Here is a 14,422-nt window from a genome sequence, read left to right on the forward strand (position 1 = left end):
AATGATATTAAGCTGATATTATTTAGAAGAACATAAAATTGGTTTATATCACGTACTGGTGTATATATTTAAGTTATGACTTTAAGTAAGCAAGTAATTGATCGGTAATAATTTATTTTTATTGTTGTACAGCAAAGATAAAGAATCAATCGATTAATAAATATTACTATACAAATTATACATATATATTATATATAGTATAATATGACATATTATTATTTTACCACTTTATTGTAAGTGCTGTATTCATCTTTTCTACTTCGTGATACTGCGTAGTAAAATATGCGTTAACTTTGTCTGTATTCTCTCCACCTAACCAGGTTTTATACAAATTTTGTACTATTTTATTTTCTTCGGGTTTGCTTAACGGAAGTTTACGATACATATTTTCTAATATTGATGCAAGTTCTCGAGGTTGAATGTTTCCTTCAGGTCTCACTTGTGCTCCACCATTTAAGCAACCTAATAATAATGATTATGTTAAAGTATTTAGTTTTTTATTATATATATATATGTCATTAATATATTTTAAATAGAACAATTACCACACGGGCATGCCATAATTTCTACATAATCATAAACGCATTTGCCTCTTTTCATTTTCTGCACTATGTTTTGTATATTTCTGAAGCCATTAATAATAGCAAATTTTAATAACACTTGATCATTTCTCTTTAATTCTGCTTCCTGAAAGTCGGGATTTCTAAGATTTTTAAAATTTACTGTGACATTATCCTCATCAAAAAGATTCTTTGCTGCATAACGAAAAATGAAATCCGCATAACCACCTGATCCTGAACCACTATGACCCCATAGTCCGTTTCCAATTTCTTTACTATAAGAACCAAATGGTTGTTTAATTTTACCATCATTTATTTCATTTAATGTTAAATTGTCTTCATTCAGCATTTGTTCCAATTCGACTGAAAGATTTAGTAATATAATTTAAATTTTAATAATTCTAAACGATTTATAATACAAAAATATAAAAATAATTGTATATACTTGATGTTATGACACAATCTACATCTCTCGTTTTTCTTTGCTGATCGTAAAAATCTTCTCTGGAAGCTTCCAATTTTTTGTCATAGCAAGGCATTACAGTTACATGATATATTTGTTCTGACAATAGACCCATATTTTCAGCTAAGTGATATTTTACTAATGATCCCATAATTTGTTGAGGGGACTTTGTGATACTTATATGTGGCAATATGAAATTTCCATGAGTTTTCTCGGCGTAACATACCCAACCTATTAAAGAAGTTAAAAATTTATGTTACAAACTTCACAAACTAAATATTTTTATAACAAATATTTATTTTACCTGGACATGAAGAGGACAACATTGGTAACTGATTTTTCATGTCCTCTTTATTGGCTTTATAACGTTCAACAAACTCTTTAGCAGCTTCTAATAAAACAAAGTCATCAGCCACAGTCATATCTAATACCATATCAGCTCCTAATCGATAAAAAAAACCTGCCAGTTTACAGAGAGCTTGCTCAGGAGTAAGTTCATAACGTTGTGACAATGACAACACCGGTTGTACCGATAAACTCACTATTATATATTTAGAATCTGTACTTCCTATATTCTGCAAAAATATAAAAAATGCTACTATTAAAAAATAAAATAGATTAAGAAACCATTTCCTAATTTTAAATTGTCTTATTATTAAAGATAAATATCATACTTTTTTGATTTAACAATAAATCACTTGTTAAAGAAAATTCATTAAAAATAATACTGTACATCTCTATCTTCCCTAAGTAGTAAGATGACATCATATTTATATATTTATATATTTATATATTATATATTATATATTATTACAATATTTATATATTAGTAATATTTGCTATTTACCTGTTGAGCTATTTTTTTCTGGAATACTCTAAGTAATTCTTCTTGACTCTGTTGAGTAACTAATACACTCTCAGCTGATGTAATACAACCACTGCATGCTAAACAATCTGCAAGTGTGATCTCAACTTTTTGTAATTTTTCTGGTTGTCCAATCTACAATAAGCAATGAAGCAAATTTTAGTGGAATATTTTAAATCTTCTTATTTTAATAAAATGTTGTAGATACTTACTTCATTAAGTGCCAAATGGGTATTATCCGATTGTATTTTTATCTTGGCACCTGTTTTACTTTTATTTGACTGCATTTCTATAGGTTTAATGCATTCCTATAAATATAATTTAAAACAATGCATAGATGTTAAATCGTAATGATGAATTTAATTCATGATGATATTGATACCTGTGAAGGAGTGATAAAGTCATCTAGATTTGTAATTTGTAAAGCTCCACTGAATCTTGATGCCATTTCTTCCAAATTTTTAATTTTCTTATGTTCGATTCTTATAGATATTTTTGACTAATGTAATTTGTATAAAAAAATTTATATATCAAAATAATCTGTGTGTGCTTTCCTTTTATAAATATGAACTTATATTATTAAATTAAATAAATGCCTTTTTGTTTTTAATAATTCATATTTATATAACACTTTGCTTCCACAATTGATTATTTTTTACGATTATAGTTCCATAAAGTATTATAGTAAATATTATACAATATTAATAATAATATATAATAGTAATATATAAAATATAATATAAAAAGTAATATTAAAAATAGAGGATCTCAGTACTTTCTAATAAATATTAATATTGACATCTAAAATATTAACCTCCTCATCACTTCTGGAACCTGAATCTTTAAATTTAAAAATTTTTCGGAATCTTTTGTAAATAAACGTTCTGTATCCCAATTCGTATATATAAAAAAAACTGGAAAAATGCCTATATGATGCAAGAAATACTTTCGTCAAATTATTGCAATATAAATCTGGATTTCGTTGACAGATAATTTATGATCATAACAATATGTACCTTCTGTTACAATGACTCACTGACCTGCGCCTGAGTATTGCAACCATTCCAACGTGTAGAGTAGTCGTGTTAGCATTATTAAGGGCGCGATTTGCTTATAAAATTGCAATAATGACTGAAGTGAGGAAAGACGATGTTGTAAAAATTGTTCATACCTATCCATTTTGCAGAGTAAGTGAGCAATACGCTTCGTATTTTATTATAATTTATCAGATGGATTTCGCTGCACGCACAGACACGAATATGACATTTGATCAATAAGAGCAATGTACGCGTTTCGTTGTGCGTTTATTTGCAATAATTCTTATTTAAAAATCAAAATTACACATAATTATTAGGTTTTTCATGTATGTTTATCAAGTATCGCATATCATATAATTGGATTAATATATAATGATTCCTAAAGATTATTTAAAATTTGCAAAAATCTTGTAAAATTATATATAACATTACTATTGTACAAATCATTCGAATTAAAACTAAATATCTTTATGTATACGCGAATTATTTAAATTTGCGAAATTGTCTTCATAATATATCTATCGACATCTGTTTACAGAAATGTGATATGTCTGATGAAATGAAACAAGAGGCGATGGAATTGTGTGTAACTGCAGCAGAGAAATATGCAGATAATTATGAGAGCGTGTCTCGAATGATAAAGGAAACAATGGATAAGAAATTTGGAGCGTCGTGGCATACTGTCGTTGGAGAAGGCTATGGCTTTGAGATAACTTATCAATTGAAGCATCTTTTATATATGTATTGTGCTGGCAATTTGGCAATATGCATATGGAAATCTGCATAATACATTTTTTATATAATATATTTAATTGTGTGTGTGTGTGTGTGTGTGTGTGTGTGTGTGTGTGTATGCAAAATTATTTTTTGTGAGTGTGTGACATATATTTGCAAACAAACTGTAATAACATGAAAAAAGAAGAAAAACATTTTTAATATCTTATAAATGTGGGTCCAATTTGTATTTTCAGAGAAATGCTTCATATTATCATAATCAAACATGCACTTATATATTGAAAACAAGAATAATGATAATCCAATTTAAATGTATTTATAAAATATAAAATAAAATTTAAAATATACAACAAAAATAATTGAAATAATTTTTAAGATTACTGAACCATACTACTTAAGAAGCAAAATAATGTATGACAATGTATTGTATGTATTGTATGTAAAATTTAACGCTAAAATATAATAAAATTGATAATGTATATTTAAAAAATTCACATACATATGACAGTATCTAAAAATACAATTTATTCTTCAAATCTAAAACTTGTCAAAAATCTGTGACCGTTCTCCATACAAGAACTGCTATATTACCTCCAATAAAGATATATAACATCGATTTTTCTTGATACGTAATTGCACATGCATATGCTTCTCCCACAACTACCTGGAAAGGTGGTCCAAATTTTTTATCTAAATTATCTTTGATCATGCGAGCTGCATGTTCATAATCCTCTGAATATTTTTCTACAGCAGTGACACAAGTTTCTATAGCTTCTTGCTTTATTTCCTCTGGCATATCGCTATACTACACAACAAATTTTTGCTAGTTAAAATTTAAATACTTTTAATAAGATGTGATATAATAAACTATTTCAATTTTTACCTTACATAATGGATATGTATGAACCATCAAAGTTTCTATATCTTTTTTTACTTCCCCAGCCCACATTTTGCAAAAATGTTTCCTTAATTATTGTATATTGTACAATAAAAACAACAAAATTATATTATTTTTTTTATTAATATCCGATACAACGATTTAGTATATATATTTGGTTATATTAAATATGCATTTAACAATTGACTGTATAACACATATAATACTATAATAAAATTCTCAAACATAAGTAAATATGTATATATACATATCTGAGAATGTATAATTTTATATTCATTATTAACATATATTATCTTTACTTATTTCAATTAATAGATAAATTATTAATTTTTTAAACTTACAATTAAAACTTACTAAAAATTGTAGAAATATAATTATTCAATATCAATGAAATATTATTAGAAATATAATTATTCAATATATCAATAAATTAATGTTACTGCATATATCAATAAACAATTCAAAATGCAGTAACATTGTCATTTTTTTCTATTATAAAATATTTTGATATTTTGATTATTTATAATAAATTAAATATATTACGTATCGAAATATTTTATAATAAATTAAATATTTGCAAAATAAAAGAGCACGTAAAGATTTATATTAACTATATTACATTATATTAAATAAATAAGATATATTCTAAAAAATAATTTCTTAACAGCGTGTCTTATTTTAATAATATATTCAATATAAATTATTATTTAAAATTATATAAAATTTTTTTAAATAAAATTTTATATATATATATATATATATATATTACTTTTAGGGTCTGCGCACAATGAAATGAATATTAGAAACAGGAATAAATATTAAATTTTGGAAAATTTTGGAAAATGAAAATTCGGAATAAAAATTAAATATAACAGTAGATAACACAGGGGGTCCTAAGCCACCCGGAGCGAGAGGGGGGTGAGGAGTGGAAGGGGTCGTAGAATCCCCAGGGAGTTCGTATCCAAAGGAATATCCTCCTGAGTCGGTAAGAATGGTTTTCTTTCCTCAGGAGGTTCGTATCCGGGGGTGCATGGTTTTCTTTCCTCAGGGGGTTCGTATCCGGGGAGAGAAGGTGGATCCCTCTGGCGGTCGTCGAGATAGATTTATCCTTCTCGGTCGGTAAGGCGGTCGCAGGGTTTCCCCCGTCTCCGACACCGCCCTAGCGTTTTTTTTTTCGCGCGGTCTGGCGCCTTCCGCGTGACTCCCGGGGCGCGTCTTCGACACCGCCCTAGCGTTTTTTTTTTCGCGCGGTCTGGCGCCTTCCGCGTGACTCCCGGGACGCGTCTTCGACGCCGCCCTGGCGTTTTCCGCTAGGTAACCCCAGGCGCGTCTTCGACGCCGCCCTAGCGTTTTCCGCGCGGTCTAGCGCTTTTCGCGTAACCTCGGGCGCGTCTTCGACGCCGCCCTAACGTTTTCCGCGGGGGATCTAGCGCGTCCTATTTCGCGGGATACCGCGGTTTGTTACGTCGCCTTAGGTGTGTCCGTGTCTAGACATTGTTTATAGGATGTTGCGGTTTGTTACGTCGCCTTAGACGTGTCTGTTTTCATAATGTCGCAATTTGACGCGTCGTCGAGATGATTCACGTTGTTTACAGGATGTTGCGGTTTGTTACGTCGCCTTAGGCATGTCTGTTTTCATAATGTCGCGATTTGACGCGTCGTCGAGATGATTCGCGTTTGAGCGTTTTCCGTGGGGTCTAGCGCGTCCTGGGATGTCGCGGTTTATTACATCGCCTTAGGCGTGTTTCATGTCTAGGTGTCTATGAGGATATAGCGCGTGCCGCTTGTCCTGTTTTGTAGAACGTTGCAGTTTGACGCGTTGTCGAGGTGATTCTTTTGAGCGATACTTGTCGCCGTGTGTTTACGATGACGAAAACCATTAAAGTAGCGAATCGGTGCCAGCTATCGTTCGTTTGCGTATCGCGGGGGACGAGAGGCGGATCGGCGACGCGCCGGGAGTCTTCAATTAGCGATACAGAGGATGACGTTATATTATCGGGAACGTATGAGAGATGAGAGATGGGGATCGCGCGAGGAGGAAATCGTCGCACGAGTGTTAATAATGAAAGATTTAATGTGCGATATCAAGGGCAACGGTATTGGGAATGTATGAGAGACACGAATGATCGACGACGATGAGATGTGTTGGTGCCATTCGCTGGATGACCTAACATCTTCTCCATTGCGAAATGTGACGGCGTATCCATCGGTCAATGTGACGGAGTACGTCGTGAGACGACAATACACACTGATTTCCAATCAATTAAAGAGGCGCGGTGTCGATTTCCGTCTCAGCGTGAGATTTCATCTAAATAGATAATAGAGGCGTGTGTATGTCATCACTATCGAGAGATGGCATATAATCTTTTACTGGAGGTACTCTACGAAAAGAAGAAGCCGATCGAGATTAGCAGACGACAGGAGTACATGGTGAATTTTCACGAAAGCGGCTATTACGATGTATTCAACGATAACGATGACGACGAGATGTTTTTTTGCGCTCATCGCAAGTATTGGAGGAAAAGCAGTGTTCGTCAGCCGCGTACGAGGAGAAAAAAAGAAGAGAGTGCGTTGACAACAATTAGCGCAACTAAGTGTGCGCGCATATAAGTATATACTATAATCGTAATATAATCGTAATATAACTATGGATTGTATATATGAATATGTATGAGAATAAAATTAACCGTGAGAGAGACGGAATTTTTTCCTCGTTCGTTTGCGTATCGCGGGGGACGAGAGGCGGATCGGCGACGCGCCGGGAGTCTTCAGTTAGCGATACCGAGGATGACGTTATATTATCGGAAACGTATGAGAGACGAGAGGTGGGGATCGCGCGAGGAGGAAATCGTCGCACGAGTGTTAATAATGAGAGATTTAATGTGCAATATCAAGGACAACAGTATTGGAAATGTATGAGAGATGGAGGGAACGAGAGGTGGGAATCGCGCGAGGAGGGAATCGTCGTAGGAGTATTAATGACGAGAGAATATTTTATTACTCTATTGTTGTATTATTTTATTACTCTATTGTTGTATTATTTTATCAGGCACGTAAAAAGAGGAAAGAGCTATTTGTAGGATGTTGCGGTTAGGCGCGTTCTGTGTCTAGACGGTTTCCGCAGGGATCTAGCGCACCCTGTTTTCGCGGCAACGGGAAGGCGCGCGTTCTGATTATGTAGGATGCCGCGCATTTCGGAATGTCGCGGTTGTCGCGTTTTCGACGCTGCCTCGGGGTATATATATCTAGTCGTGAGAGGCATTTTTTCCCATTGTTAAGAACGTATATGAAAGAAGTCGCGCTTAACGGTAATTCGTCTTCGAGCAAGAGCGACGATTCGCTTTTACGCGCGTTCGATCGTAACGTGACGTTATCACGATCTCGATGACGATCGTTGCGAGTTGATTATCGAGAATGACGATAGTTTAGAGTATTACGAGACTATCGCGCCTGGTAACGATGAGGAGTGGATCGTGGCGAGAGAAGATGTTCGCTGGAACGTGGCCACGTATCACTTGCGACGGGAGATCGGTACGGAGAGTCCGCAAGAGAAACTGTGGATCGAAACGTTGCTCGCTCTGAGTGACAGAGCGGTGATCTACGAGAGAATAGCGAGAGAGAGAAAAAAATTCGAGACATTAAATTCATCGTTCCTACGGACGGTTGGAGTAACAGTGTGGGAAGTTGCGATATGGAAAAGAATCGCGATCTTCTCAAACGCGCGGCGGGGGTTGAAGGGGTGTGCGCCTATCGTATTTGGGAACAGGAGTGTATCGAGTGTCTCGAGGTCTTGAAAGATAGATGTGAGAATAGAGTCAATCCTACGGTTACTGGAACGATAAATTCTCTGGTCTCTCGAGTAGCGCAGTTGGAGGGTGCGAGATTCGCTTTGAGTCGATGTTTTAGTTACTTGGATGCAGGATACGACGATTCGAAGGGATTCGAATGGGTGGATATCGAGACGGCTTTCGCGAATCGTGTATGAACGGGTGCTGTGGTAAACATCGAGTACATTGAACCTCGACGGTTTCTCGAGGATGCGAGGGCCACGGTGCTTGAGCGAGTGCGAGTCGATCTCGATATGCACGTGTGTTTAAAGTCAACACCGTGTTTCACGGGGAGTTCGTCGCAAATGATAAGAGCGCTGTTAAGAGCATTCGCACGAGAAATTGTCAGCTATTCGATATGTCTGATCTACGAGAATGGTACGACGGAGATGTTATGAATGTTGTTCTGACGTCGCTGGAGGAATTTCAGGAACGCGATAGCGGTTTGGCGTTACTTCGGATATTAAATTTAATGATCAATGTAAATAAGTGTAATCCTGTGCACGCTGGATGTTGGATGTTACTTCCTCCGAAGATAAGATATAGGAGAGCCGTGATTAATGTATGTTCACGACAACGCGTGTTTCGCGTGGGCGATGATGGCTGCTCTATATCCCGTTGATCTACACTCGGATAGACCATCGTCGTATCCTCACTATTCGTTGGTGTTGAATTTCGATGGTATCGACTTTCCTATGACACTACGAAATCGCTGGATTCGAACGCCTTAACGATTTGTCTATCAACGTATTTGCCATTCGAGAGAAAACGGGGAGAAACGATATCATGATCGTTCCTTTGTCGCTTACGGGGATCAAAAAGTCTACGCACGTAAATTTGCTCTATCTGTCGAACGAGCGGCGCGGCGATAATGTCGGTCATTTCGTATGGAGCATAAAGCCTGTCTCGACTGTTAACGTCGCAAACAAGCATAAGAAAAAAAAATACATATGCGACCGGTAAGCGTAAGAGAGAGATTATGCTCGTCGCAAGATAAATTTTGTATTAATTATAAATTGTATTTTTTCAGATGTCTACATTATTTTTATTCAGACGAGAAATTGGTCGCGCATAGCGTCAAGTGCGGAAGAGCGAACGACTGCGCCGTTATTCTTCCGAGCGAGGACGACAAGTTCTCTTTTCACAATCACGACAGAAAGGAGAGACTACGATTCGTCGTGTATGCAGATCTGGAATGTGTTTTAGAAAAGGGAGATCAACGGTTCAATGGGAGTCTCGACAATAGATTCGCCTATCAACATCACAAGGCGTTTAGCGTAGGATATTATTCGCGTAGCACGTACAACGAAATCGTATCCATGTATAGATCTCGCCGAGGTGACGACTGCGTCTCGTGGTTCGTCGAGGAGCTGCGCGCTCTCGCGTATCGCCTGAAGAAGATTCTGTGCGAGCGTACCGATGTCGGAACTCACGCCGAACGAGCGGAGCGCTTTTCAAAAGGCGACAAATTGTCACGTGTACGGAAGGAGCTTTGAGTCGTACGATATTCGTGTGCGCGATCACTGTCATCTTATCGGACGATACAGAGGACCCGCGCACGCGAACTGCAATTTGAACTATCAGAACGCGTTCATTATTCCTGTTTTTTCGCTCTTTCGCACTCGACGCTATGCGCGACCAATTTCTCGTCTGAATAAAAATAATGTAGATATCTGAAAAAATACAATTTATAATTAATACAAAATTTATCTCGCGACGAGGATAATCTCTCTCTTACGCTTACCGGTCGCATATGTATTTTTTTTTCCTTATGCTTGTTTATTTGCAACGTTAACAGTCGAGACAGGTGCTTTATCCATACGAAATGACCGACGTTATCGCCGCGCCGCTCGTTCGACAGATAGAGCAAATTTACGTGCGTAGACTTTTTGTTCCCCGTAAGCGACAAAGGAACGATCATGATATCGATCGTTTCTCCCCGTTTTCTCTCGAATGACAAATACGTTGATAGACAAATCATTAAGGCGTTCGAATCTAGCGATGTTTCGTAGTGTCATAGGAAAGTCGATATCATCGAAATTCAGCACCAACGAATAGTGAGGATACGACGACGGTCTATCCGAGTGTAGATCAACGGGATATAGAGCAGCCATTATCGCCCACGCGAAACACGCGTTGTCGTTTGAACGTACATTAATCATGGCTCTCTTATATCTTATCTTCGGAGGAAGTAACATCCAACATCCAGCATGCATAGGATTACACTTATTTACATTGATCATTAAATTTAATATCCGAAGTAACGCCCAACCGCTATCGCGTTCCTGAAATTCCTCCAGCGACGTCAGAACAACATTCATAACGTCTCCGTCATACCATTCTCATAGATCGGACATACCGAATAGCTGACAATTCCTCATGCGAATGCTCTTAACAGCGCTCTTATCATTCGCGACAAACTCCCCGTGAAACACGGTGTTGACCTTTAAACACGCATGCATATCGAGATCGACTCGCACTCACTCGAGCACCGTGACCCTCGCGTCCTCGAGAAACCGTCGAGGTTCGATGTACTCGATGTTTACCACAGCACCCGTTCGTACGCGATTCGCGAAAGCCGTCTCGATATCCACCCATTCGAATCCCTTCGAACCGTCATATCCTGCACCCAAGTAACTAAAACGTCGACTCAAAGCGAATCTCGCACCCTCCAATTACGCTACTCGAGAGACCAGAGAATTTATTGTTCCAGTAATCGTAGGATCGACTCTATTCTCACATCTATCTCTCAAGACCTCGAGACACTCGATACACTCCTGTTCCCAAATACGATAGGCGCACACCCCTTCAACCCCCGCCGCGCGTTCGAGAAGATCGCGACTCTTCTCCATATCGCAACTTCCCACACTGTATTACCCCAACCGTCCGTAGGAACGATGAATTTAACGTCTCGAATTTTTCTCTCTCTCGCTGTTCTCTCGTAGATCATCGCTCTGTCGCTCAGAGCGAGCAACGTTTCGATCCACAGTTTCTTTCGCGAACTCTCCGTACCGATCTCCCGTCGCAAGTGATACGTGGCCACGTTCCAGCGAACATCTTCTCTCGCCACGATCCACTCCTCATCGTTACCAGGCGCGATAGTCTCGTAATACTCTAAACTATCGTCACTTTCGATAATCAACTCGCAACGATCGTCGTCGAGATCGCGATACGTCACGTTACGATCGAACGCGCGTAAAAGCAAATCATCGCTTTCGCTCGAAGACGAATCACTGTTAAGCGCGACTTCTTCCATATACGTTCTTAACAATGAGAAAAAATGCCTCTCATGACTAGATATATACCTTGAGACAGCGTTGAAAACGCGACAACCACGACATTCCGAAATGACAAAACGCGCGGCATCCTACATAATCAGAACGCGCGCCTTCCCGTTGCCGCGAAAACAGGATGCACTAGATCTTTGCGGAAACCGTCTAGACACAGAACGCGCCTAACCGCAACATCCTACAAATAGCTCTTTCCTCTTTTTATGTGCCTGATAAAATAATACAACAATAGAGTAATAAAATAATACAACAATAGAGTAATAAAATATTCTCTCGTCATTAACACTCCTATGACGATTCCCTCCTCGTGCGATCCCCACCTCTTGTCCCCTCCATCTCTCATACATTTCCAATACCGTTGCCCTTGATATCGCACATTAAATCTCTCATTATTAACACTCGTGCGACGATTTCCTCCTCGCGCGATCCCCACCTCTCGTCTCTCATACGTTTCCGATAATATAACGTCATCCTCGGTATCGCTAATTGAAGACTCCCGGCGCGTCGCCGATCCGCCTCTCGTCCCCCGCGATACGCAAACGAACGAGGAAAAAATTTCGTCTCTCTCACGGTTAATTTTATTCTCATACATATTCATATATACAATCCATAGTTATATTACGATTATAGTACATACTTATATGAGCGCATACTTAGTTGCGCTAATTGTTGCCAACGCGCTTTCTTCTTTTTCTCTCCTCCTCGTACGCGGCTGACGAACACCGCTTTTCCTCCAATACTTGCGATGAGCGCAAAAAAACATCTCGTCGTCATCGTTATCGTTGAATACATCGTAATAGCCGCTTTCGTGAAAATTCACCATGTACTCCTGTCATCTGTTAATCTCGATTGACTTCTTCTTTTCGTAGAGTACCTCCAGTAAAAGATTATATGCCATCCCTCGATAGTGATGACATACACACGCCTCTATTATCTTTTTAGGTGAAATCTCACGCTGATGCGGAAATCGACAACAGCGCCTCTTTAATTGATTGGAAATCGGTGTGTATTGTCCTCTCACGACGTACTCCGTCACATTGACCGATGGATACGCCGTCACATTTCGCAATGGAGAAGATGTTAGGTCATCCAGCGAATGGCACCAACACATCTCATCGTCATTGATCATTCGTGTCTTACATAGCCGGTGTCTGACACCGATTCGCTACTTTAACGATTCTCGTCATCGTAAACACACGGCGACAAGTATCGCTCAAAAGAATCACCTCGACGACGCGTCAAACCGCAACGTTCTAAAACAGGATAAGCGGCACGCGCTATATTCTCATAGACACCTAGACATGAAATACGCTTAAGGCGACGTAACAAACCGCGACATTCCGCGAAACAGGACGCGTTAGACCCCGCGGAAAACGCTCAAACGCGAATCACCTCGACGACGCGTCAAATCGCGACATTATGAAAACAGACACGCCTAGGCGACGTAACAAACCGCGACATTCCGCGAAACAGGACGCGCTAGATCCCCCGCGGAAAACGCTAGGGCGGCATCGAAGACGCACCCGAGGTTATGCGGAAAGCGCTAGACCGCGCGGAAAACGCTAGGGCGGCGTCGAAGACGCGCCCGGGGTTACCTAGCGGGAAGCGCCAAGGCGGCGTCGAAGACCAAAGATTGGTGAAAGAGGCCCTAATCGGAGTTGATGATTGTCCTTAGACTGATATTTATAGTCGAATCTTAAGCCAGTAGCACACGATGCTTTTTTTCCTGCTGGTTTGCTAGCTGAATTTGCGTGCTTGCTGAGCTCTTATCTTTGATTGGTATATTCTTTTAGATCTAAAAAAATATACCAATCGAAGATAAGAGCTCAGCAAATACGCGAATCCAGCAGAAAAAAAAGCAGCTAGCAAACCAGCAGAAACAAAAGCATTGTGTGTCGCTGGCTTTAGTATCATTCTTCAATAAATCATAAGTAATACATCATAAGTCACAAAATAAGAATTGATCAATCGTAGTCGAGTATTCTTATTATATTCAATCTATGATTGGTCAATTCTTAGTTTCTAAAGCCAGCGGCACACGATGCTTTTTTTCTTGCTGATTTGTTAGCTGCATTGCGTGCTAGTTGAGCTCTTGTCTCTGATTGGTATATTCTTTTGGATCTAAAATATACCAATCGAAGACAAGCACGCGAATCCAGCTAAATGTCGGTCCACAATAGATGATTTAAGCTTTAAGAAGTAAGAAATTGACCAATTATAATCGAATATGAAAAGAATACTCGACTATGATTAGTCAATTTCTTACGGCTTAAAGATTAAATACTTATTGTGGACCGACACTAACAAACCAGCAAGAAAAAAGCATCATGTGCCGCTGGCTTTACTTATAATTTGTTACTTATAACTTATTATAGAATAGCCTTTGTAATTAAGACTGTCTTAAGCCGGTGTCAGACGAGATTAAAATTGAGATTAGATTGGAATTTAACCAATTAAAAAAAAGAAAACCAATCTTAAGTTTAGTGAACTTTGTTTGGATTGATCAAATTCTGGTTAGACAATTTCTCGAAAAATGGAGGGGATAATGTTGGTATCAACGAAATTCTTTAAACAAAATAATTTTAGTTTCTTTGGATTAGTAGCACTGCTTACGTAGTAATTTGTTGGTTTGGTTATCCTTTTTGACATATGCGCGGGAATGTACGTAATAAATATTATATATTAGGATTGAAAGATATCTATTAGATTCGGAAAAAATTAACGGAGACCGACTGGATTTGAACTTG

General features: G+C 38.2%; 4 protein-coding genes across 5 annotated transcripts; 2 read left to right on the forward strand and 2 right to left on the reverse strand.

The window, feature by feature from the left end:
* Positions 1-97: 97 nt before the first annotated feature.
* Positions 98-2,416, reverse strand: LOC105426946 (putative cytosolic Fe-S cluster assembly factor AGAP009023). Of its 2 annotated transcripts, none has more exons than XM_025218231.2 (7): positions 2,271-2,416; positions 2,101-2,196; positions 1,871-2,023; positions 1,328-1,598; positions 1,006-1,254; positions 546-923; positions 98-462 (listed from the first exon to the last, which is right to left on the reverse strand). In XM_025218231.2, the coding sequence occupies exons 1-7, from the start codon at positions 2,334-2,336 to the stop codon at positions 221-223; spliced, it is 1,455 nt and encodes a 484-aa protein (XP_025074016.2). In that variant the 5' UTR covers positions 2,337-2,416; the 3' UTR covers positions 98-220. The 2 variants fall into 2 exon arrangements, with proteins under 2 accessions (XP_025074016.2, XP_088933903.1); XM_089077777.1 differs by lacking the exon at positions 98-462 and having other exon boundaries at positions 594-687; positions 789-923.
* A 525-nt stretch (positions 2,417-2,941) lies between these two features.
* Positions 2,942-4,158, forward strand: LOC105426945 (dynein axonemal light chain 4). Its single transcript, XM_011638403.3, has 2 exons — positions 2,942-3,075; positions 3,464-4,158. The coding sequence occupies exons 1-2, from the start codon at positions 3,016-3,018 to the stop codon at positions 3,710-3,712; spliced, it is 309 nt and encodes a 102-aa protein (XP_011636705.1). The 5' UTR covers positions 2,942-3,015; the 3' UTR covers positions 3,713-4,158.
* Positions 4,087-4,685, reverse strand: LOC105426947 (dynein axonemal light chain 4-like). The gene is made up of 2 exons (XM_011638406.3): positions 4,544-4,685; positions 4,087-4,465 (listed from the first exon to the last, which is right to left on the reverse strand). Exons 1-2 carry the CDS (start codon positions 4,607-4,609, stop codon positions 4,208-4,210), a joined length of 324 nt encoding a protein of 107 aa, XP_011636708.1. The 5' UTR covers positions 4,610-4,685; the 3' UTR covers positions 4,087-4,207.
* Positions 4,686-8,094: 3,409 nt separating this feature from the next.
* On the forward strand, positions 8,095-11,941 carry LOC148936532 (uncharacterized). Its single transcript, XM_089077816.1, has 2 exons — positions 8,095-9,344; positions 9,416-11,941. The coding sequence occupies exons 1-2, from the start codon at positions 9,172-9,174 to the stop codon at positions 9,879-9,881; spliced, it is 639 nt and encodes a 212-aa protein (XP_088933942.1). The 5' UTR covers positions 8,095-9,171; the 3' UTR covers positions 9,882-11,941.
* Positions 11,942-14,422: the final 2,481 nt, after the last annotated feature.

Source organism: Pogonomyrmex barbatus, unplaced genomic scaffold (genome assembly GCF_055798465.1).
Source record: "Pogonomyrmex barbatus isolate J1 unplaced genomic scaffold, ASM5579846v1 scaffold20, whole genome shotgun sequence".
NCBI classification, from domain to species: Eukaryota; Metazoa; Arthropoda; class Insecta; order Hymenoptera; family Formicidae; genus Pogonomyrmex; species Pogonomyrmex barbatus.

Coding starts and splice junctions, on each gene's coding strand:
- LOC105426945 (XM_011638403.3), top strand. CDS start 3,016: ATGACTGAAGTGAGGAAAGACGATGTTGTAAAAATTGTTCATACCTAT. Junction 3,076..3,463: donor ATACCTATCCATTTTGCAGA/GTAAGTGAGCAA, acceptor ATCTGTTTACAG/AAATGTGATATGTCTGATGA.
- LOC105426947 (XM_011638406.3), bottom strand. CDS start 4,609: ATGTGGGCTGGGGAAGTAAAAAAAGATATAGAAACTTTGATGGTTCAT. Junction 4,466..4,543: donor ATACATATCCATTATGTAAG/GTAAAAATTGAA, acceptor TTTGTTGTGTAG/TATAGCGATATGCCAGAGGA.
- LOC148936532 (XM_089077816.1), top strand. CDS start 9,172: ATGATCGTTCCTTTGTCGCTTACGGGGATCAAAAAGTCTACGCACGTA. Junction 9,345..9,415: donor AAAAAATACATATGCGACCG/GTAAGCGTAAGA, acceptor GTATTTTTTCAG/ATGTCTACATTATTTTTATT.
- LOC105426946 (XM_025218231.2), bottom strand. CDS start 2,336: ATGGCATCAAGATTCAGTGGAGCTTTACAAATTACAAATCTAGATGAC. Junction 1,255..1,327: donor GTTGTCCTCTTCATGTCCAG/GTAAAATAAATA, acceptor CTTCTTTAATAG/GTTGGGTATGTTACGCCGAG. Junction 463..545: donor AATTATGGCATGCCCGTGTG/GTAATTGTTCTA, acceptor CATTATTATTAG/GTTGCTTAAATGGTGGAGCA.